General features: G+C 35.2%; 2 protein-coding genes across 8 annotated transcripts in view; one reads left to right on the forward strand and one right to left on the reverse strand.

Moving 5' to 3' along the window:
• ERAP1 (endoplasmic reticulum aminopeptidase 1) overlaps window positions 1-16,791 on the forward strand; it is a 30,936-nt gene extending 14,145 nt beyond the window's left edge. For both annotated transcript variants that reach the window (XM_039340416.1, XM_039340417.1), the window contains 7 exons: window positions 173-329; window positions 1,835-2,019; window positions 2,200-2,361; window positions 5,111-5,251; window positions 5,358-5,439; window positions 8,463-8,648; window positions 16,605-16,791. In XM_039340416.1, coding sequence (XP_039196350.1) covers window positions 173-329; window positions 1,835-2,019; window positions 2,200-2,361; window positions 5,111-5,251; window positions 5,358-5,439; window positions 8,463-8,612 — 877 coding nt within the window. In that variant the 3' untranslated portion in view covers window positions 8,613-8,648; window positions 16,605-16,791. The remainder of the gene's footprint in view (window positions 1-172; window positions 330-1,834; window positions 2,020-2,199; window positions 2,362-5,110; window positions 5,252-5,357; window positions 5,440-8,462; window positions 8,649-16,604) is intronic.
• Window positions 13,857-24,934, reverse strand: part of CAST (calpastatin) — an 82,581-nt gene continuing 71,503 nt past the window's right edge. For all 6 annotated transcript variants that reach the window (XM_039340418.1, XM_039340420.1, XM_039340421.1 and 3 more), the window contains 6 exons: window positions 24,289-24,381; window positions 23,518-23,571; window positions 22,670-22,762; window positions 17,807-17,881; window positions 16,572-16,632; window positions 13,857-15,193 (listed from right to left, as the gene is read on the reverse strand). In XM_039340418.1, the coding sequence (XP_039196352.1) occupies window positions 16,582-16,632; window positions 17,807-17,881; window positions 22,670-22,762; window positions 23,518-23,571; window positions 24,289-24,381 (366 nt within the window). In that variant the 3' untranslated portion in view covers window positions 13,857-15,193; window positions 16,572-16,581. The remainder of the gene's footprint in view (window positions 15,194-16,571; window positions 16,633-17,806; window positions 17,882-22,669; window positions 22,763-23,517; window positions 23,572-24,288; window positions 24,382-24,934) is intronic.

Genomic DNA, 24,934 nt, shown 5'->3' on the forward strand with positions numbered 1-24,934 from the left:
TTTGTTTCATCTGATAACAAATTTATGTTTAATCACGGTAAAAAGAAAAAAGCTAAAATGTATTTGGTTATTATATAGTACATCGTTAATTAGAAAATTCATAGGGAAGATGATTCATATCCTTCAAAAAAATTTTTTTATTTGTTAAAACAGACATTTTCTATTTCCTCAGTGCTGGAAAGCTGTCAATTGAAAAAGCTCTTGATTTAACATTATACTTAAAACATGAATCTGAAATTACTCCTGTATATCAAGGACTGAATGAGCTAGTCCCTTTGTACAAACTGTTGGAGAAGGCAAACATAAGTGACACAGATCAACAATTAAAGGTAAAATAAAGAGTTATGGCAGAACAAAACTGAAAACTTACATAGATTTTTAAATAATGGATATGTTCTATGCTATCTGAAATGAATTTTATTTTGTTTCTTTTTAAACTTAAGAATTTCAAAATGGAATATTAAAGATAAATTCTTTATAGAATGCAGATAGTTCTCTATTATAACAGTAATGGAGCTTGCCCATCATGGTAGTAAGTCACAATCATTGTAAAATGGATCTCCCACATCACTGACCTGATTTTACTACCTTTTTTGCAGTGGTCATTAATGCCACGGTTGTTAAGCAAACCAGTGGTTTGCCATGGGACAGTTTTGACAAAAAACAGAAGTATATCCTGTTTTTTGGCAAAAACATCGTAAAATGTAGCCATGTGACTTATAGGATACCTTAAATGGCCATAAATGCGGGCCAGTTGCCAATTGTCTAAAATGTAGCCACATGACTATATTTTCTTCATCTTTATCTTTTGCCCTGCTTAATATTTATTTATATTTTGTTAGTAGAATGTTATTTTATTAAAAGCCATTCTATGTTCACAATCAGCTTTTTTATAAATATTTTTGTTAAAAGTTTTTAGAAAGATTTTAAAAACTACAGAAACATAGAACAGCAAAATACTATAAAAGGGTAAAAAATAGGAATAAGTACCCCAATCTGGTCCATCAGAAGTTTGAATGGTTGCTAAGCAACCAAGCATAGGTCAAGGACTACCTATAACACTTTTTATACATAGATTCCAGCAGAACAGGATAACATTATAACATTATTATATTGAGGAGGGGCAAATGTATTGCTGATCTAAATCGGCCTTGGAATATTAATGAAGTTGTTAAGCACTGTGGAAATTGAAGGTGGAGGATGCATTTATTGCACATCAACCTACAGTCTTTAACCCCAAATTGTCTTTTCGGTAAACTAGCATAATCCTTCCATTTATGGAAAACATTTCAGTTAGGCAGAGACTTTCATTGTTGAAACAAGTACAATAGTAATTTTCACAGGTCCTTCCTTCTCTATGGAGTTGAGAAGAAATTGATTTTAATTGCCCAACTAGGTAACTTCATTTTCATTGATAATGTAATGAGTATAATGAAATGTCTCCAAGCAAACAACAAGCTCAAACTGTGCCAAGGATTCCATACTTCAACCCTCAGCTACAGATGTTTTCTTTTGTTGGAATCTCTTTTCTTTGTATAGACTACAGTGACGTTATGACTACTCTAATGAATAATGTATAGGCATGCATATATATGTATAATTACAATTTTATAAGCAAGTTTACATATATGAAATAATTTCTATGTTATTATTAAAAGAAACTATTCCTTAAACCATAGGGAGTTTACATCCTATCCAGATTTCGGTTTCTGATTTATGAAAGATACAAGGAATATATGATTTTTGATTGAATAACAAAATTGTTAGTTACTGCTTTAAATAATTGATTTACATTTATTACAACCTGATTTTTTAATTTCACAAATCGCTCTAGGCATACATAGTAAATCTATTTAAAAATATGATTGACAAACAGTCTTGGGATGATGAAGGTACCGTGTCTGAGCAAATGCTTCGAACCTCCTTACTTACGTTTGCATGTGTACGCAAATACAAACCATGTGTAGACAAGGCACAAGAGTACTTCATGAAATGGAAGAACTCAGATGGAACTCTGAAGTATGTATTTCACTTTTTAAGGGTGCTTAAACAATATCCTTCTGTCTTCAGGAAGGAGACAACCATTCAGGGGTCTGTAATTCTGCTTGGTGGGAGATGTACTTTGCAAATTGAATCAAATAAATAGCAGTAATTTAATATTTTTTTCTTGGAGAATAATATGAGCACAATTTGTTACAGATTGCCAAATAACATTAAGATGGCAGTATATGCTGTTGGAATACAAACAGATGAAAACTGGGATTTCCTTTTTAGCAAGTATCAGTTACCTGAATTCGATACTGAAAAGAATCAGATTGAAGTTGTACTGTGTTTGAGCCAAAACAAAGAAAAGCTTCAGTGGTAAGTATTCTTCAAATAACATGGGTGATTTTAAATTCAAAGGAACTGGTTCATAAATTAACATTACAGCTCTCTCAATACCCATTTCTTAACATTTTCATGATCAATTAATATAGGGGTCCCCAACCTCTGGTCCGTGGCCTGGCATTGGTTCGTGGCATGCCAGAAACCGGGCCGTGCAAACAAGCAAAGCCTTATCCCACCAGGAGCATAATGAAACCATGCCCCCTCCAATCCGCGGAAAAAACTCTCTCCACGGAACCAGTCCCTAGTGCCCAAAAAGTTGGGGCACTGACTTAATAGTTACGCAATAACTGTTTCTGAGGGACAATTATAACCAAATTATAATTGTTTAATTATACATTAGTTGCACATGTTAACGTGTGCTAGACAGAAATGCAGTTTTATATTACTATTCCTTTGAGGTCAGTGAGAAGCTCAAGCTTGAATGGAATAAGGAACAATTGACAGGTTTTTTTTAATACTGAGTAGGAAACAGCTAAACAGTAGCTTTTAATCTTCTGTTCCAGACTATATTTTCTTCATCTTTATCTTTTGCCCTGCTGAATATTTATTAATCTTTTGTCAGTAGAATTTTATTTTATTAAAAGCCATGCTATATTCACAATCAGCTTTTTTATAAATATTTTTTATTAAAAGTTTTTACAAAGATTTTAAAAATTACAGAAACATATAACAGAAAAATACTATAAAAGGGTAAAAAGCCTTCCATCCTTCCGGGGTAGGTAAAATGAGGACCCAGATTGTTGGGGGCAATGTAAATATATATATACATTGCTTACTGGTGTACACCACTTAGAGAGTGCTTGCACTTAAAGCGGTATATAAGTCTCATAAATAAAATAAATAAATAAGTCTCATAAATAAAATAAAAAGCAAGAAAAAATGTCTAAAATAACTAAAATCTTCTTTGCAGTAGTTATAAACATGGCTATTACCATCTCTAACCTCCCATATTGTATATCATAGTTCCTTTCTTCCCACAAACAAACACCAGCAGTTCATTTTGATTTTTTTTCGGCAAAAAGTCTATACAGGGTTTCCAGCCTTTTTTTAAAAAGTAGTTGTAGTTCCCTCCTTAATCAAACAAGTCAATTTAGCTGTTTCTGTAAACTCAGCCATCTTTACAATCCATTCATCCATTATTGATGTTTTTGACTTAAAACCATAATTGAGCCCAAAATTTCTGTTGTAAGCGGGATAGTTATTAAGTTTTGTCCCATCTTACCTTTCTTGCCACAGTTGCTAAGTGAATTACTACAGTTGTTAAGTTAGCAACATGGTTGTTAAGTGAATCTGGTTTCTCCATTGACTTTGCTTATCAGAAGGTTGCAAAAAGTGATCACATGACTCCAGGACATTGCAACCCTCATAAATACAAGTCAGTTGCCAAGCATCTGAATTTTGATCATGTGACCATGGGGATGCTGTGACAGTTGTGTGAAAAATAGTTATGAATCACTTTTTTCAGTGCTGTTATAACTTTGAATGGTCACTAAATGCCTGTAGCGTTCCATCCTTGTGCTTATAATAGCCTTAAAGTTACTCTATATAAGACCAATTGTCCACAAGCCTCTTCTAATTGAGTGTTCATAAAATCTAATAAGAAAAGTTCTAGTTTTAACTGAAGATTAATTTTTAAAACTCTTTGCATCATCATCTGTAATGCTTATGCATTTGTGTCCAGTATGTTTTTGCTCTTTGGCAAGTCCATCATGCATGAGAAAATGTTTCTTCATGTTTTTCACATTTCCAACAGTGATTAGAATTATCTTTATACACCTTAGACCAGGGGTCCCCAACCCCCACTCTGTGGACCGGCACCAGTCTGGCATGCCAGAAACCGACCCACACAAACAATGAAGCCTTATCCACAGGAAGCAGGCAGCACACAAAACCACACCCTCTCCGGTCTGTGGAAAAACCTCTCTCCATGGAACCGGTCCCTGGTGTCCAAAAGGTTGGGGGCCACCACCTTAGACAATTTCTCTGGGGTCATGTAACAATGGTACATCATTTTTTTAAAAGTTTGCATTGAACTTTAAGACTTTCAGACCCTTTAACTTGCTTTTCCTCCATTTCAAATCTCAATATTTTTTTTACATTTTAGCAATAATATATTCATCTTTTGTACATAATTCATTTTTAAATTCCATTTTATCTCATTCTATTACTGGTCATTTAAAATCTATATTAAATATTTTAATTGCACATATTAGAACTATTGAAAACTAAATCCCTTTGCAATCCATTATTTTCTTGATTTCATCCTAAGCTCCCTATTTTCCTGTGCTAGCAAGTCTTTTTATATGTTAACCCACATTCACAATCAGCTTTTCCAAAATATGAACTTCCTTTATGTTTGGCATATATTGTACTATACATATATTAAGAGACAGAAGAAGAAACTTCCAAACAAATTACTGTTTTTAATTTATTCATTTGTGTGTGAGTCACTTAGAAATATGGGATAAATCAAATACTTTTTTTGTGAAACAATATTGTCAAGAATGCCTGATGGGCTTAGACAAGAAAATTAGATCATCATTACTTTGGAGGAGTACTAGATATCCACTCATCGAGCGAATCAATGAGAGAACAAATTATAAAGCTGCATTATTTATTGTACTCCTTGCTTCCTTTAATAAGGGACATCTTTTTCTTAACAAACCTGCATATATTTCATGTGTCCAAACTTAATTGAAATACTTGTTTAATCATGTTCTAGGTTAATGGATCAAGCATTGCAAGGTGACATAATAAAGACCCAGGAACTTCCTTCTATACTTTTTAGTGTTGGAAGGAATCCTTATGGATATCAATTAGCTTGGAAGTTTTTAAAACAAAACTGGCAGAAACTTGTAAAAAAGTATGTATGACCTTCACGTTCTTGCATTTTATTTTGTTTTGAGGAAGCCTACAAAACTGTTTACTTTGTTGATGTTTGTTATTGGTTTTGTTTGTTTTTCCTGTAGATTTGACTTCGGCTCACACTCACTTGCACATATGATTACTGGCATAACAAATCAGTATTCCACAAAGGAACAGCTTGCTGAGGTAAATATAGCTTTGACAGTCTATATTACATAAGTAACTGTGACACGATATTTTTATCTTATAGACTCAAATTGGTAAGAATATATAATAATGTTTAGTTTTGTGTATGTAGATATATATGTTTGTGCTTTCAAGTTAGTTTTTACTTATGGCAACTATATAGACAAGTTCATGCTTTTTTTTTTTTGCAACATTTTGTGATGTGTGACTGACTTCTAGTGCTGAAAGAGTAACTGGCTCAAGGTCATCCAGCTGGCTGCCCTATTTTAGAACTTTAGTTTCTGCTCCACTGCTTTTAATCATTACATTAAACTAATTCTAATAAATACCCATATACACATACATATACACTTATCTGAGATTTCCAAATACAGGTACTCCTCAATTCATGACCATAATTAAGTCCAAAATTTCTGTTGTTAATTGAGACATTTGTTAAGTGAGTTTTGCCCCATTTTATGATTTTTCTTGCCACAGTTGTTAAGTGAAGCACTGCAGTTGATGTTGGTAACCTGGTTGTTAAGTGAATCTGGTTTTCCCATTGACTTTGTTTGTTAGAATGTCACAAAAGGTGATCGCATGAACCTGGGATGCAGCAAAGGACATAAATATGAGCCAGTTCTCTAGCCTCTGGATTTTGATCACATGATCATGGGGATGCTGCAAAGTTGTAACTATGAAAAACGGGCATAAGTCAAATTTTTCAGTGCCACTGTAACTCTGAACAGTCAATAAACTGTTGTAAGTCAAGGACTACTTGTAATTGACTCATGCCAGCTTACAACAAAACACAATATCATTATAGTACCAGTAGATCAAAATCATTTCAAGAAAGCACAATACTATTCAATTACAGTGACAAAATCCAATTTCAGACTTCCAAAGTTCCTGTGGAAGAGTATAGTTTCATTCCTTCTAGGCGTTCATAACTAAGCATATGGGGGAAACAGCATTTTCTAGTTTCTCAAGTCCTCTCCCCTCATGAAAATTGGGGCCAAAAGCAGTTTCTTCTGGCAGGATGCCCATGGGAAGCAGGCTGGAGGGTTAAAGTATAGTTGGAAAAAGTAGCCTTGAAGTTTACCTGCTGCCAAGCCAGGTGGGGCTTTATAAGTCAAATTAGAACCTTCAATTGTACCTGGAAACAAATTAGTAATTAATTTAGGTGTAGGAGAAGGACTGGCAGAACTAGGGGAGGGATGGAAAAAAGGGTCAGCCTAGATAGCCACAAGAAACTAAGTCCAACCCTCCCTTGGCTTATCTAACTCTAATCAGGCATTGACTGTTAGTTGAGAAGATTCCTGTGCGTAGGTTTTTAGCAATAAGAATTAAATTGAATCTTCACATGGGGACCTGTTTTTTGTGCCTGACAGTAGGCCTTGCAAAATTGGTCCGATATGACCAAAGCATCTGGCACTACAAAATTTAAAACATTTAAACTTCAGTGAATTAGTCATTTATTTGTCTATGTTATAAAAATATTCTGATTGAGTTCCAAATGTCTGTTGATTTGAATAAGAAAAGAAGCATCTTGAAATGAGTACACAAGCACATTCTCAATGTGAACATGGTCCTTGCAGAGCATCGTACTTGCAATTTGAGAGTCATTGCTTGAATGCAGATGGAGGAGGCCTGTGTTCAGGACCATTGACTTTTTTTTACCTGTGTTATGCTTAGTTACTGCATAGATGGTTTATAATTTGACAATGTGCATTAAGCATACAACTCTAGTTTTGAAATGGTATATTGTCAACTCCTATGGTAATATGCCCAACTTACTATATTTTGTTTGTATCTTCCTACATTTTTCATTTGGAAATGAGTAGGGCTTGAGAATAAATACTTCTGAGATAACTGTGGCCTCTGTCAGAAGGGAGGAAAAAATTTGCAACTATTCATATCCATCCAGAGAATGGAAGCATATGAAGATGATACATATATCTCTTAAGAGAGTGTCTCATTGCTAACCGGCTTCTCCTCTTCTTGTCAACTGGAATAGATTTTTTATTTTCAACTCCTTTCTGGTAGAAGGCATAGTGAAGAAGGAGAGATAAGCATAACCAAATAGTTTTTAATGCCATCACATGGCACAGTGTATTCACTAATAAGTATTTTGAGAAAACTAGTTTTCTGTTGCTACCATGGTAGGCCCCAAATTGTTGGATAGAATGATTTCTAAAATATTATTTTTCAAATTTTTTAGAAATAAGAATCCTGCAAAAATCAATAGTAGTAACTGTGAGAGGGATCTCGGAGTCCTAGTGGACAATCACTTAAATATGAGCCAGCAGTGTGCTGCAGTTGCCAAAAAAGCCAACACAGTGCTAGGCTGCATTAACACAGGGATTGAATCAAGATCACATGAAGTGTTAATACCATTTTACAATGCCTTTATAAGGCCACAATTGGAATACTGCATCCAGTTTTGGTCATCACAATGTAAAAAAGATGTTGAGATTCTAGAAAGAGTACAGAGAAGAGCAACAAAGATGATTAGGGGACTGGAGGCTAAAACATATAAAGAATGGTTGCTGGAATTGGGTATGAAGAGAAGAACTGGAGTGACATGATAGCAGTGTTCCAATATCTCAAGGGTTGCCACAAAGAAGAGGGAGTCAAGCTAGTCTCCAAAGCACCTGAAGGCAGGATAAGAAGCAATGGATGGAAACTAATCAAGGAGAGAAGCAACCTAGAACTGAAAAAAATTTCCTGATAGTTAGAACAATTAATCAGTGGAACTACTTGCCTCCAGAAGTTGTATGCTCCAACACTGGAAGTTTTTAAAAAGAGATTGGACAACCATTTGTCTGAAACAGTATAGGTTCTCCTGCCTGAGTAGGAGGTTGGACTAGAAAACCTCCAAAGTCCCTTCCAATTCTATTCTATTCTATTAATGAGCCCAGCATATAAAGATAGATGTATTCAACTCTTCCTCCTTTGTTATGTGTAACTTAAGGAATGGATTATTATTATTATTGTTATTGTTATAGAATCATTTGTGTTTTTCTTGTGTATTTCCTCAACAGGTTAAAAATTATTTCAGCTCAATGGACAAAAAAACTTCAGAGCTCCGTGCTGTTCAACAAGCAATAGAAACAATTGAGGAAAATATCCAGTGGATGGATAAGAACCTGGAAAAAATCAAGGCATGGTTACAGATTAATAGCAAAGTGTGAAGTTGTACGTGAACTATTGATTCAGAATTGACAGAAGTAAGTTCTCAAGCCTATCCATACTGCCTATAAACCGATAGGAATCTCTGCAACAAGATTGTTCCTTAATATATTTAAAATTAAAGCTACATTGGGGCTTGTGGAAAACAAAGGCAAGAGAAATAGTATTGCAGATCTATGTGCATATGATAAGTCCAGTTTTTTACTACCATAACTGCAATGCCCTACACAAGTATTTTTAGCTTTAATAATTAGCTTCAAACAAGTTTGTACAACAAGTACAACAACAAGTGAAGCCAGAATTTCTATTGCTCCACTTTATGACCTTTCTTGCCACGGTTGTTAAGTGAATCAGTGCAGTTAAGTTAGTAACATGGCTGTTAAGTGAATCTGGTTTCCCCAGATTGTCAGAAGGTCGCAAAAGGTTTTCACATAACCCCAAGATTCTGCAACCGTCATAAATATGAACCAGTTGCCAAGCATCCGAATTTCAATCATGTGACCATGGGGATGCTGCAAGGGTCATAAGTCACTTTTTTCAGTGTCATTGTAACTTCGATTACTAAATGAACGGTTGTAAGTCGAGGACTACCTGTAATGGCCATTATTTTAAAATAACCATTTCTTTAAAATAACTCTACAGACTCTGCAGGCTAGAATTAAATAGTATTTACCAGTAACTGAATGTTAAAATGAGCTTAAGAGAGTTATTTCGCTACTCAGGGTAGCTATAAAAATTAAGACAGTATATAAGTAATGGATAAACTTCACTTATATACCATTTTTTTCTTGCCTATTCTAGTACAGTTTCAAAGAGATTGAGGGGAAAAGATCATTTTGCTGCATCTCAAAACTATACACAATTATGTACACAACTGTGGCCATTCCACTGTAATTTGCAGTTAATGACCATTGATTCATCAGTTGTTCAAAGTTACAACAGCACTAAATAAGTGGTACTGACAACTGATCCTTGAAGCTTCACCTTTCCTAGCATTCTCCTAGTCACATGATCATGCTCTGGGTGCTTGGCAATCAGCTTACGATGCTTGCAGCATTCTGCGGTCACATGATCACCATTTGTGACCTTCTCTGCCAGCTGCCTGCAAGCAAAGTCAGTGGGGAAGCCGGCAGGAAATGTTATAAGAGACTACTGTAAATTACTCTCATTCCTACAGTTTTTTTCTCTTGAATAGCCTGGCTATGGAGTACAAGATCCTGGGGATGGATCCTGGAAATGTTGTACTTCCTTGTCCATGCCTGTAACACAACTGCCCTTTACTCATCCTCACTCACCTGGTAGTAGCCACTCCCAATCCTGCAATGCCATGCCAATGAGGCTGCCTAGACATCTTCCCCCCGGAATGGGACAACTTGCTACAGCCAACTTGCCATGGCCAACTCGCCATGGGACAACTCGCTGCAGGACAATTCAACAATTCAATTGTTCAAAATAATTTTAAAAAATATTTTAATTTTTGTCGTTCACATTTCATTTTGGCATCCTTTCTTTCATGCTTCTAGTCCACTATTTCTTCAATATTAGTGTAACTGTTGTCCCGAATTGGCCTGCGGCAAGTTGGCCATGGCAAGATGTCATAGACCAGGGGTGTCAAACTGGCGGCCCACAGGGCAGATGCACCACGTGCAGGCCACACCCACCCTGGCTCCGCAAAGACAAAAAACATGATATGTCATGATACATCACGTGACATGATTGAGTTTGGCACCCGTGTCATTTACCCTCTTTCCCCACCCAGCAACAGCTGGCCCCACCAACCACTTACCCACTTGCCAGCCTGCTTGAGAACTGCCTGGGACTTGCAACTTCCTGCCAGCTTCTCCATTGACTTTTCTTGTTGGAAGTCAGCAGGAAGTTGTGAGGTAGTCCTCAATGATACCAACGGGACTGCCGTCACTAAGCAACATCTTTTGCAACTATATTGCATTGTGATGGAAATTCTGGTCACAATTACTATTGTTAAGCGAGGATTATCTGCATGAAGATGCTTGTGTAATTCTTTCTTTGATGGCATCTGGCAAAAAAAGATCACTTTCCACAAGCTTAATTATTCAGTGAAGAAATTTTAATTAGGTATATTGGTGCACACTGTTACAATTTTATTTTTGGAATAATAGTATAAAAGTCATATAGAAGGAGGTATTTGTGCCTCAAGAATGTCATTCCTTCATTAATGTTCTTGTTTCACCCTCATTCATTTGTCTACTTATCCACAAGTCATACATTTGTGTTGTGGTGAAAGGCTTTTATTAAACATTTTTATGGATTTCACAATAACCCTGTTACAATAAACTACAGTATTTCTGATTTCTGGGAGTAAAGTTGAGAGGTGAATCTTTGCCTTGGAATGTATCATTTCTAAAAACTTCTCTGCATTGTTAAAATATGCTAAAATAGTAGTATTCTCAGTGCAACAAAATGACAGAGTATTAACTTCCAAAATAAGTTGCACTGTTTTAAATATCATCATTTGTAGTTGAGTAGCATTGAATTTCTTTTTTTAATAATATTTTATTCATTTTCTCATTTTACAATTGAGTATTTAAAAAGCAACGTGATGACTGGGTTAATCAATAGTTCAATAGCATACATAAATGTTTAGTATAAACCTCACGTTACAACATCAGATATTTCCTCTCTTTTTCCCTTAATATCTACTATCTCATATAACGCTAATATAGTTTTTATTATCAACTAAATAAAAACATCTTTGTTCCAATTATCAATAGTGTTTAGCTTATACATATCTTAATTGCATTTGCATTCGATCCTTATACAATCAATGTTGCTTTTTTTCCAAAGCTTTAATTTCCCATCAATATTCAAATTAACTTTTATTATTTATGATTTCCAAGTGTTTTATATTTAGGTGACCAAAGTTTCCCTTATCTCAACTTCTTCCTTTTTCCCTTTTCATAACAAAGTCTAATATTCTAAATACAAATTTTATCTATTTGATTATAGTCTTGTTCTGTTTTCTAAAAGTTATCTATTTCCCCCCATGTTAAACCATCTAATAATACCGTATCCCCTCTAATAAGTCAAAACCATTATATGTATTATCTGGGTTAACCAATAATTCATATTGGGCAAACAAAATTCTTATTTTCAACTAAGTAAAAACATTTTTGTTACATTTATCAATCCTTTTTAGCCTATACGTAAACTTTAATTTCCCATCAATATTCAAAGAAAAAAAACAGTTATTTATGATTTCTAAATATTTTATGTTAAATGATCAAAATTTCCCTTATATCAACTTCTCGCTTTTTTCCCTTTTCATACCAAAGCCTAACAGTCTTGTTACACATCTTAGCTATTCAATTATAATGTTATTTTATTTTTTAAAAGTTATCTATTTTCCACTATATTCAACCCCCTAATTAGTAATATAATATCCCCTCTAATAAATCAAAGCCATTATTTTCTTCAGCCTTACTCTGGCTTTCTTCCTTTGCCATCTAATCTTCCATATTAGTGCCTTTGAATAATCAAACAATTTTCCCTCTATTATTATATATATTATTTGGAATAAGAAAGACCCTTTGATTGAAGTTTTTTTGGAAGAATGATCCCATTTGTATTCTTTAGATCGCCTCTCTATTATTCCAATTTCCCACAATTGTCCTGATAGGTTTATCTTCCATTGAGTCTGTTCTTCTTCCTTTTCCTCAGATTTCTTCTGATTTTTGTAAAAAGTCTTTTCCAGTTTCAATGTTGTCACTCCCTTTTCTGATTTTTCCATTGGCTGGGTCTATTGATCAGTTAGGTCCTCTTTCGTGGTGTTTATTGTTCCAATTTTCTGTTATTTCCTGCAATGATAATTCTTTGGTTGTAGTCAAGATCTGGGTTTGTATATTTAAGCTGGCATCTTGTTTGTTTATGTTGCTTCTAATTTCATCACAAGCTGAAAGGATGGTTTCATGTATTGATTTCAACATGGAAAGGATTTTTTCCTAGTCTTCATCCATATTCTCTTAATAGTATGTTAAGTTGCAGACTTTAGAATCAAACATTAAAAATAGTTTTTTTCTCTTTTGTAGCTGGGTATGGGACATCTATTTCATGTGTTATAGGTGATCTTTATAGTAGAAGTTGTTTGTCAAGTAAAAGTTTATAGTCCAAGGTGTTCCATCATCTCATATAATAACATATCCTTCTCATGTAAAGAAATAGGAAAGCAATTCCCCAAGTATAGCTCTAAGAGTCAGTAAAAGTTTACATTCATAGTTCCAGCAGGCTACATATGCCATCCAGAAGTTCCTTCTTTGCAGCTGAATATTTCACAGGTGGTAGCTGTCAAGGTCAAAGAAATTTTGTCTAAAGTCCGGGCTTCAACCCAAGTCTCTTTTAAGCAATAACAAATTGTAATATCATATTTCACCACAAGATGTCACCAACGCTGTTTTAAGCTTTTTAAATCCCAAATTTATATGGTAGTTTTTCAAGTCTTATTTTTTAAAAAAAATTAAAACAAACATCTCCAATGAGAAAAGGAACACTTTTAGTCCCCAAGTATCAAAAGAATATACATCCAATTAGATTAAAATTGTTCTTATAGTTGCTCTGTTTCCCCTGGGTAGTTAGTAGCCGCTTTTTTTAGAGGGTGGGATAAAAATTCCCTCTCTCCTCACAGGAGAAAAAAATACTTTGGGCAGCTTTTACAGGAAAAAATACTTAAAAACTTAAAAAGAGGATCAGGTCTCACCCAGTTTCATCCATGTTGCTTTAAAGTTGCTTGGTGGTAATTTTGACTTCGGCTGTCAGCAGCTTAGTGACGAGCCATATTGAAATGGCTAGTCTTTCCCCCGCTGGTTTGGAGGGCTTCCCCGGATCAAACGGAAGGGCTGCCGTCCTCCCACAATCAAACGGGGATCCCCTCCTTGCTCGTCGCCACTACAGGGTGATGTTTGACCCTTTACAGGGTCCTCCAGCAGAACGAATTCGGACACGGAAGACGGAACCCGCCTTCCTGTGTCTGCGGCGCTGCAATGGCAAACCAGAAGTCCAAATAGCATTGAATTTCATTAATTAAGACACAATTTCTAGTGGCAAAATATGCGAAAAGTCCATAATCCACAGCAGTACTTAAAAGCAACGTTGGACTGGACTGGGAAATGTGTATGCCTAAGTACTAGGTAATCGGAATTGATAAGATATGACGAAACATATTTAAGATATTTTCGATAGAAGTCAGGTTGCAACAGAATACAAAATAACAAATATAAATAATACATAAAATGTTTATTAGTGTGCCACAGTAAAATGTCAAATACAGTTCAGTATTGACATTACATGTAATTAAGGACAGTCTCATTGTCTTCAATATGAAAGATGTAATCCACAAGGAAATCTCTCACTGAATCCATTTGAAAAAAGTAAACATTGTGATAGAAAACACCATGCTCTTTCTTTTAGTTCCTGTGCAGGGGAAAAGGAATCATACAACTAAGATTCCTGGAGCAACTAATGTTGGTTTAGTTTATAGAACCAGCTACCTAAGAACAGGTGTGATTATTTTAAAATGGAAGTCAGTCGAGAGGTTTCAAAGCACATCTGAATCTGGAACTATATCCATCTCTCACATATCCTGCATGGAATATTTAAAGAAAAGACAGCACTGAATTCCGATTAAGAATTATTCTGAAATCGGCTATGCCATATATGTATACATTAGGACAGTGTTTCTTAAACTTGGCAACTTTAAGATGTGTGGACTTCAAATCCCAGAATGGCTGGCTGGGGAATTAAAGGAATTGAAATCCACACATCTCAAAAGCTGCTAAGTTTGAAAAACACTGCACTAGGATAAGATTCTTTGCATGTTCTCAATTCCTAGGATGGGCACTGTGCCATCCTATGTATTCACCTCTTGTGTTACATATTGCTCAGAGAAAGCAGATAGAAGAGTTTTGGGGGAGGGGGTTGGTGGAAGAAGCACCAGTTATCTGTCTCTATACGTTTGGATGTAGTACTATAGCCTTCCAGGAAGCCAATGACAGATGTAGCACAAACACATTGTATGCAATGCAAGTTTTAGAGAATGGCACTGTTCATTATTTGATAAGAAGCCAAGGCTGCAACATATTAGCTTCTACTCTGCTCCAACTTTGAAAATTTTGCAACTATTTACTCATTTTCCCCTAAGTATTCTCCAGCAAAAGTACTCATAGGCAATTGGCCTAAAAAAGAAGGCAACCAAATTCATGTTTAAAGCATTCCTTTTTATGATAAACTAGTATAGATTCACTAAGATTTACAGGCATTGTGGGTAGATTATGTGCAAATTTTTCACTCCTATTAAATCCATAAGAAATATCTTTCTTACAAATATAAAGCATTCTTTTCTTCTCAAAAATTAAGAAAATGACAATAATGTAGACAATAAAGTATGTGTCTAGAAAATGTGAGTTCATCCTAGAAAATAGCAAAATAAATGCTTTGCATGCCAAAATAGCCCAATACCATAAAACGTCCAAGATGCTATCTTTTTGCAAAACTGCTTTTGTTCAAGTGCAGCTGTCCATCAAAATAAAGAATTTTTGCACTGGTGATAAACATTCTGAAAAGAAAAAAATATATTCTATTCTTAAAAGGAAGTGTGTTATAACATTCAACAGCTGAGGCATGAATTTTGAAATAGAAAACTAAAATATCCAGATTAGCAGGATAAACGGGGTTGACTTAAACTAAACAATAATGTTATTCATAGAATGTATAGAGCTGTTCTTTTCAACTTTATGACTCAATACCAAAAAAAAAATCAGGATATAGGAACATAACATTGCATCTCTGATGCTTCATATAAGTAGAATCCTCTTACTGAACATAATTTCCTTGTTTAATGAAATTTGCTTTGCTCCCAAGAATAAAATCTGGTGTTCCATTAAGGCTTTTTTTAAAAAAAAAAAAAATCAAAGGTTATCTTTTGTCAGGGAGCCAGATGGGGCTTAAAGGCTGGATGGTGGCAGTGGGCACACTCATTCTCTCATTCTTCCCAAGCAGCTGGGAAATGGTCTTACTGTAGTTCTGAGCCCATCTTTTGCAGTATGCTTCAATTAACCAGAGATCTGTAGAAAAAATTAGCTCAGGTACAGCCAACAACAGTCACAGGGAGAATATGGTTTTTTAAATGATTTTATTCCAACTTCAAGGATTATCTATTGTCAACAGAGGAAGCAAGTTTATTTCTTTTATGAATATGACTTTACTTTTTATTTGTAAGAAACAAGGAGAAAGTGTGCCTCTGTATTTTGGTGCTGATATTTGCGGGAGAGGCCTCCTGAGACTGCAAAAAGGGGCTGATGGATCATGTAGGTCAGTGGTGGTGAACCTATGGTTCTGAGTGCCAGAGGCGGCACTCAGAGCCCTCTCTGTGGGCACGCGCGCCGTCACCCAGTCCTAGGCCTTCAGCTGGGTTTTATAAAACCTTTTTGCTTTAGGCCTCCGCTGCCATGTGCAAAAAAAAAAAGGTTCAGTCAATTTCAACTTCTCGCGGGAAAAAAAGATCTTGCAAAGTTGGAATTGATTGATTGAACTTTTTAGTCCCACCCAGTCTGCCATTACTACCGCAGCCACGCCCAGCCAATGGGCCACACCCACCCGGCACTCGACGATGCATAAGTGGGTTTTGGGTTGCAGTTTGGGCACTCACTCTAAAAGGTTCGCCATCACTGATGTAGGTTATCCATCTGTTACTTCAAGTGTACAGCAATAGATCCCTAATGGGGAAGATGTAAGAGGACATCTTACAAAGAAGGGACCATGTTGGGAAAGACTTTTTAGGACATCAGAATATGTGCAATGAGTCAAACTAATTTCTGAGATAGTGAAAACCTATCCTAACGTCAGGATTTATAACCACAGATTTTCTAAATGTTAATTCATTCTGAATCACATGCATATTATAGATGCATGATAGATAACTTAGGACTGCTTACCTGATGACATTTAACTTTTTTTTTGTTTTTCAGATTTTGCGGCGGAAGATTGTTCCTTTGCCTTAAAAGAGAGAAAAAGGAACCATGACATTAATTACTGTATCCATGTAGTAAACACTGAGTTCACATACCGAGTGATGAATTATATGTTGGGGGGAGCTGATTTTGGCTTATCATGTTCTGTGAAGCGAGTCAATAAAACATGGTTAATCAAACCATAGTAAAGTGCGATATGTTAACCAGCTCATTTTAAAAAAATAATGGAAAATAAAGACTTGCGGGGGGGGGAATAGTTTGAAATAAACAAAATTATCAAAAACCAGGGACTGGGGTAAAAAAATTTCATATCTTAAAACTGACTCTCCTAAAGTTAATTGGTACTTTCATGCATCTAGAGATCCAACATTGGATCAGAGCGGTGGTACCCAATGGTAAATGTATTTATTTCTTTACCACATAGATTATTCTTGATGTGACCACCATTGGGATGAAATTTCTGTTGTTAAGTGATACGGTCATAAAGCATGACACATGACCACATCACTTAGTGACTAGCAATTCCTGTGGTTGTTAGCTAAGGCAACACCCCAATCCAAGTCATTCCAGACTTGATCCCTCCCAGCCCCAATACAAGCATATAAAACAGCAAAAAGGGTATCATTTACATGTTTAAGTAACTACAGTAGAAGCTAGTATTAAATATGCCTATGAATTTAGGCAAATAACATACAAAGGTTCTATAAAATCTCCAGAGGTTCATTAGCTTTTGCATAAAATTTAGGAATAATGTTCTCATAGGTATGTTTCAGGCTTGGGTATAATTTTAATTTATTATAGTCATTCTTAATATCCGTACAATTTCACATTGCTCCATCTGAGTACAACAACAGGTTATAGTTTCTATTCTAGTAATAGGTGATAGAAATGAAACAAGATTAAAAAAAATAAATCGGGCTTCCTGACTAACAATAGAGGGTAAGGGAATAAGCTTAAAAATTGCATATAAGATGCTTAAGAAATCCTCCTGCTCATAAAAGAGATGAAAATGGAACTAATCACACTAGGTAGAATTGTTATGCTAAACAAGGGGTGTCAAACTGCTGGCGTATGGGCCGGATGCGTCTTGCCAAAACCGCGCCCACCCACTGCCGGCAATGGAAAAAAAGTCAACGATATGTCGCAACATGTCACATGACATTGCGAGTTTGACACCTCTGTGCTAAACAATCTCTTACCTTCTTAGGCGTTTTGGATTTCTTTTCCTCCTTCCTTGGTGGTTTAGATGAGGCAGCACCTTTTGATTTATCCTCCTATGCCCAACAGAGAAAAATGTTTGTTCATTTTTTAAGAAATACATCTTTTCAAAAAGTAGTTGCATGTGATACATACAGGTAGTCCTCGACTTATGACAATTGGGACCAGAATCAGTTAAAGCAAATCACCTTTGTTATGTGAATCCAGCTTCTCCCAACTGACATTGCTTGTCAAAAACCAATTGGCAAGGTCACTAATCATGATTAGGTGACCACAGGATGCTGCTCTCAATCGTAAATGTGCCTGAATTTTAATCACATGACTATGGTGGTAATGCAGTGGTCCTAATTTTGAAGACAGGTCAAAAATCACTTTTCCCTATTTCAACCATCATTAAATGAATGAATGTTAAGTCAAGCATTATCTATACAGAAAAAGTGAAATTCATGTGATGGTGATCTGACCCAAGAGTTCAGGCGTATGCAGAATAGCAATAGTACTTAGACTTGTATGCCGTTTCACAGTGCTTTACAGCCGTAAGCGGTTTACAGGGTCAACCTATTGCCCCCAACAATCTGGGTCTCATTTTACCAACCTCGGGAGGATGGAAGGCTGAGTCAACCTTGAGCCAGTGAGACTCGAACTCTGGCAATCAGCAGAATTAGCCTGCAAGGCTGCATTCTAACCAGTGCACCACAGAGAAGTTAAAACTAGTTGTTAAAAAGGTAGAACATCATATAATTCCATAATATAAGTTTAAGAGGCATTATGTTTTTATATAATGCAGCTGCTGAGACTTTAGTTAAGTATATAGTTGACTAGGGGGAATAATAAGCTCCTTAGCTCTCCTGCCAAGCACGCCCTTTTCTGGTTCTGCTTTCTCTCTCCTGAGGAAGACATACGTTTTCTAAAGCTTAATGTTTAAATATGCAGATTCATACATATTTTATTTATGGTGTAAAAATAAATTCTTGTATTTCATTAAGTGCATATAAACATGCACATGGGAAAACTGTCCAATTTGTATCATCCTGGAGAGGCAAACAAACAAAAAGAAGCCTATACTTAGCACATTTTAATGTGAGAAAAACTTTTATTAGCAGGAACACATTCAAAACAACTTTTATTTTTGATGAGGGAAGAAGAGTTTCTTTGGATAATTTAGGCAGCATTTACATTGGAGACGTTCTTGAGAAGGAATAAAAACTTAGATTTACAACTAAGAAATAAAAGCAAGAATGGACATTTAATACTTGTTTCCTCATTCCATTTGATTCTAAGAAACCTGAATTAGCATTTAAAACAGCCAACTCTTTGCTCCATTATTTGAGTTAATTAATGCATGTTCGTGCAAAGACTAGAAATAAAATGCCACTCCTAAAAAGCATTTGTTTAACAAGTCTATTATTAGCCTTAGAAGCCAACGTGAGATTAACCTCAGCTACATTCTCATACTTGGTAGAATTTTTAGTTACCTAAAAATCAGGTTACCTAAAAACTAGACAAACCTCCCAAAGGAAGAAGTTTTGATAAAGCCATATGCAAATAATTGTGAGTAGGTAAACCATGAATTCCATCTTTTTGAAGATTATTTAAACGAATCCAGTCCTTAATGGGGATGTTTACTTATTTTTTTATATATATAAAAGTTTTATTGTTTTTTTCCATTTTTTTTACAAAAGCTTAGGACACAATGTGGTCAGAGTGTCAAATCATTCAAAAACAAAATCATATACATATAGCTCCAATTAATTATAAACAATTTCATCTCTGTAAGGAATAATATTACTTATTAAAATTAATACAATTTTAGATAAAGTTCAATCAAACAAAAATCCTCAATCACCTTGCAATTATGATAATCTAAATCCTGTGCTAAGCTTTACTAATTACAATTGTCATATTCCAATTACATTTCAGTAGACATATAATTGGGATTTCAGGTATCCTTAATAAAAGATCGTTCATTAAAACTAATTTTTCCCTATCACAAGTGGCTCTTACTATCTCTATTAAAGAGTATTTTTCACGTTTAAAATAACAATATAAATCCAACAAATACAATTCTATTTTTAAAAATATATTCTATCATTTCATCAATCCACATCTATAAAAAAATCTTTTTAAGCCCTTTTATAAAGTTTACACCTTCAAATAATTATCAAGTATAATGTCAGGAGATTCCCAGCCTTCATTCATTATTAAATCAAACAGAAATTCTCTATTTCAAAATAATTATATTTAAAATAATAGCGTAGTTCCAAAACAAACAAACAAACACATATCTATTTTTAAAAACATGTTCTATCATTTCATCACTCTGCGTCTACAAAATCTTTTTAACCCCTAAACAAGTTTGCTCCCTAATAATTATCAACTATGATAACTGTCAATTCTCATCCTTCTTTCATTGTTAAATCAGACAAAATCTCTAAAACCTTTTTAACCCATCAAGTAATGTTTTATATCACATTTAAACCTGACTCTAGCTTTCTTTCTAGGCCAAGTTGGTTCCCATATTAAAACTTTTCGATTATCAAACTTCAAACTTTGGTTACAAAAGTTTCTAATCAATTCAAACTGAGCAAAATTTTCTTCTCTTCCTGCCAATATCATCTGGGTGTTATATTGACTTTTATTCCATATTATAATTGTAAATAAGTTATCCCACTTTGTTGTGATTTCCAGAAAGTTGTATCTGAGTGTCAATCTTTGTAGTTTTCGGTAGTTGAACTGAATCAGTTACAGGTAGTTCTTGATCATCCAAGTTATCCATCCGTTGTAGGTAACGTTGTGTAGAGTCAGTTGGCTCAATGGTTACCACCTTTTCTCCCAGCATAGATTCACCATTGGGTTGTAAGCATAATGTCTGTGTCTCTTTAGATTGTGTGTCTTGATGTGTGAAAGCCTGTTCAGTATTGTTCTGTTCTTCCTCTGATGTTCCTTGTTCCATGGCTTGATTCATTGTTGGAGGGTCCATTGGAAGTGCCAAGGTGGCATCTTTAGATTGTCTCCTAGATTTCCAATAAGTTTTGAAGTCTGCTGTCATTTCAAATTTCTTTTCCAATATTAGATCATAGTCAAAATATGGAGTATTTTCTTCCATTTTGGTGGTAGACTAGCCTTTATTAGAGACTATATTTAACAAAAGTCCACAAATGTCCGCCTCCAAAAGTCTAATAGCCAGTTTCACCACCCAAATGTCAGATTATCTTTTCTCTTTTACTGTCATATGAAGTCCAATCCCTCTTCCAATCACAAAGATAGAGTTGTAATGTCACTTTTGGCCATCAGATGTCCTCAGTGGACTGCAAGATCTTTTTTCCAAGTTGATAAAGTTAAAGAAACAAAAAGTTTTCACTCTTATTTTTTAAAAAATTTAACAAGAGAGATATCTCCAATGTTATAAAGTTGATAGGAACAAATTAGCAATGTCCTTTTTTTCTTCTTTTCCCCTAAATATCCCCACAAAGAAAGTCCAATGGTAGAAAAGCAAGCAAAAAAGACAGAGTTTTTTTTAAGCTCTTTTTCCGATATAGGCAGCCGCCGCTTTCTTAGCAAAGGGAAATAGTCAGAGCTCTTTACAGGAAAGATCAGGATAGCGAGAGAAAAGGGAGTCTCACCCGGATTCACCACGGTGGGTCTTCATGCTTAGTTGTTCTTTTGACTTGCGGTTGGTGCAGCTAGGTGATCAGCCATTTTACTGGCCGATCTTCTTCTCTGTCAGCCCTCAAAGTTTGCTCGGCCAGCTGGGGGAGCCGCTGCTCCTCTGTAGCCAAGCACAGCCTCCTCGATGGTAGTCGTACCCTCCAGGGCAACTTTCGACCCGCATAAGGGTCTACTGGCGGAGGGAAACTAGCTGACGAGGAGACAAGTTTCTTTGTACAGCTGCCTCCGGAACCGGAAGTCCAGGATGTTTACTTATTTTGAGGAGTGGCTTTAAACTGAGAAAACATCTATTATAAACTTTTTCTATTAAATGTTGTTCATTGGATAACAGCAAGAGGACAGAAAACATGAATATGTTTTTTAAACACAGTATCCATGATAAAAAAAAGCCAGAGCTAACCCTGTTGATTACAATCAACCAAGTGACACAGAAGAGAATAAGATTTAAAGTTTCAAAAATTTACAATATGTTTTGTTAGCTGATTAAGAACACAGATAGTTTTCAAATTAGCCGATGTATTTTTCTCCCTCTCCTTCCTGGTTTATTTCTTTACTGAAGAATTCTTGAAACTCAAACTTGGACATATTTAAAGTCTAATAAAGATTGTTGAACTGACGATGTTGGATTTCTTCTGACTCATCAATAGGGATTTTCGTGCACAATAGAAATAAAAATTCATTATACACATTTACACAATAGTGAAGATACAGGCCCAGAAACCAGGAGACAAGAGTTCTATGCCCTCCTTAGGTATGAAAGCTAGTTGGGTGACTTTGGGCCAGTCCCTCTTTTTCAGGCCAACCAAACTCAAAGTTAGAAAGAAAATAAGAGACAGAAGTACTATGTATGCTTGCCACCTTAAGGGCAGGATAAAAATAGCTGGTGGTACAACTCAGATTTGGTCAAATTGCACTCTTCAAGTGGGATTCTTTCTTAAATACGGCTTATATTCACAAATAGGATGCAAATATTGTATAGTATACTTAAAAAAAATATTAATTCAGGACCACATAACAAAGCAAATTTTGCTCAACAGCAGATTTGACTTGCTGTTTAATAAAACAGAAGCAAGGCCATTTTCCAAACTACTCTTTGTGACTTTTGCTCCCTTAATGGCCAGATGTTAAGACTGAGATAAAGAGCACCTGGTCTCCTTGCCAAAAAAGAGGCCTACCTTTGTTGAAGGTGGCTGTGAAACAGCAGATCTGCCACAATGGTCGAAATCCCCAGAGAGAGCATCAATGGCTGCTGAGTCACTGTCGGGCTTCTGAAATAAGAATAATTACCATTTTAAAGAACTACAAGATAAGTACTTTTCAAAGACCATTTTAAAAGATAAGCTCTAAACCCAAATCAGAAATTTTTGTTATCAGACATCTATTCATGAGTTTCAAGCATATTCGGTACAAAGATACAGAGCAAGTGAAATGAACTTTCAAAATGCAGAAATGTTTCTAGGTGTCATAGGTCTTCATTATTAAAATTAAAACCATCCTCTCTTTAAAGTTCACCACTGGGTCCTACTCCCTCAGGCTCCTCACTGGTACATGGGGTTAATTGATATGAAACGGTAAACAAATGGCTGGGAACAAAAACCCACCCAGCTACAGCAGCAAAAGTAATAAAAACACTCCATTATCACTACCACAGCTCAGCTCTATTTGGTTTCTAATTCATGTTTGTCATAAGAATCCTGCATCTGTTAAGAATTTGATCAGTTTCTTGACCTAAAGTTTCTTGAGATAAACCACCTGGGATCATCTAAGTGAGATGGATGGTGTAGAAATTTAATAAATAAGAATTGTTGTTCTTTCCAATATTGTTCCAGATAATATTTCTCTTATACCAACAAATCAAGACACCTTTTCATCTGAACAGTATTAAAATTCATGCTACATTAATGCAATATTAAAGGATTCATATCCATCATTTTGGTCCTAGAGGTAGTTTCATATTTCAATAAACTAAGCCAATCTACAGACAAGCAAACCCAGCATAGAATAGAAAGTAATATTTCCTTACCATTTGTTCTTTGGGTTTCTCACCATCCTTATCTGTTGGCTTTATAGGCTTACCCTTTGACAAAGATAAACATAATTAAATATTAGTTTCATTCACCAGCCTATTCAAGCCTAATCTACTCTTCTATTTTAAATAATCTAGAGTGCTTGTTGGATTGTTCAACTTTTCCTAATACGGTTGGTTCAAAACTACCTTCATGTCCTTCAAAAGTAGCATTCTGCATGCTAAAACCGTATCTCCAATACAAAACAGAGTTATCGATGTTTCATCACTGGGGTTTGTCAAGAAAAGATTGGACAACCGTTTGTCTGGAATGATATAATGATTCCTGGCTTGGGCAGTGGGCTGGACAAGAAAACCTCCAAGATCTCTTCCAGTCTTACGTTTGCATGTATGTAAAACACAGTTTCAAAAAACATGAAAGGATCAAGATACTTTTATTTTCAATGTTAAGTTGCTGTCAAGTCGTTGTCATCGTTGCTCTAAAGCAGCCTTCCCTAACTTTCATTCTTTTAGACAACTCCTCCCATGATTCTTGATTAGCAGAAACCATCCTGACTAATGCTAAAGGATGTTCCACTTCAACACATTTAGAAGACCCTAGTTTGGGCAATAGTGTTATTTATAAGGTAACATATGCATTTAAACACTAGGGACACCCCATATTTATTAATTCTTTATCAATGTTATTCAAAAGTCTAGTGCTGCATCAGTACATTATTTATTTGAAATATATATATTGTAAGTTTGATTTTAAACGTATATATTTACCTTTTCATCAGAGTCCAGAAGATGTCTATATTCAGGAGGGATTGTATCATCTCTTTCTCCAAGTTTGTCTTTATGCTCAGCTTTGACTTTTTCCTGTAAAAAGTGGGATTTGTTTAAAAGACACTTATCTATTAGAGGAGTCTAATGAATCCCGACCATAATTTATAGATGACAGTCTCAGCTTGATAACCTCCTCAGAATGAAAATGTTTTTAAAAAGGGATGTCACAAAGCATTAAAAGAATGCCACAAAACATTGCAGATTCAAATATCCTTATATGAAATATTTTATAATGTCATCTAAATACAAAGCAACATTTTTTGTGAACGAATTCAAGAAATACTAAAACCTTTTTAAACATGTTTAAGTCAAGCTTCTGTGAATTTTCAGTTTTTTGGTGCAAAGTATTTTGTGAAAATTAAATTCACAGATATACAAAAAACACAAATTTGTAATTTTTGAGTAACATTTTTTGTTCCACAGATATAATTATGAAATCTAATAAAGATTAGATCAGTGGTTCTCAACCTGTGGGTTGGGACCACATTTGGGGTCGAACGACCATTTCACGGGGGTCGCCAAACAATGCAGTCCGCCATTTTTTTCCCCTTTTCCTTAGCTGTGCTACTCCCTTTTATTCTATTGG

The sequence above is a fragment of the Crotalus tigris genome, unplaced genomic scaffold, assembly GCF_016545835.1.
Source record: "Crotalus tigris isolate CLP2741 ecotype Arizona unplaced genomic scaffold, ASM1654583v1 scf7180000017744.3724543626:3957646, whole genome shotgun sequence".
In the NCBI taxonomy this organism is placed as follows: Eukaryota; Metazoa; Chordata; class Lepidosauria; order Squamata; family Viperidae; genus Crotalus; species Crotalus tigris.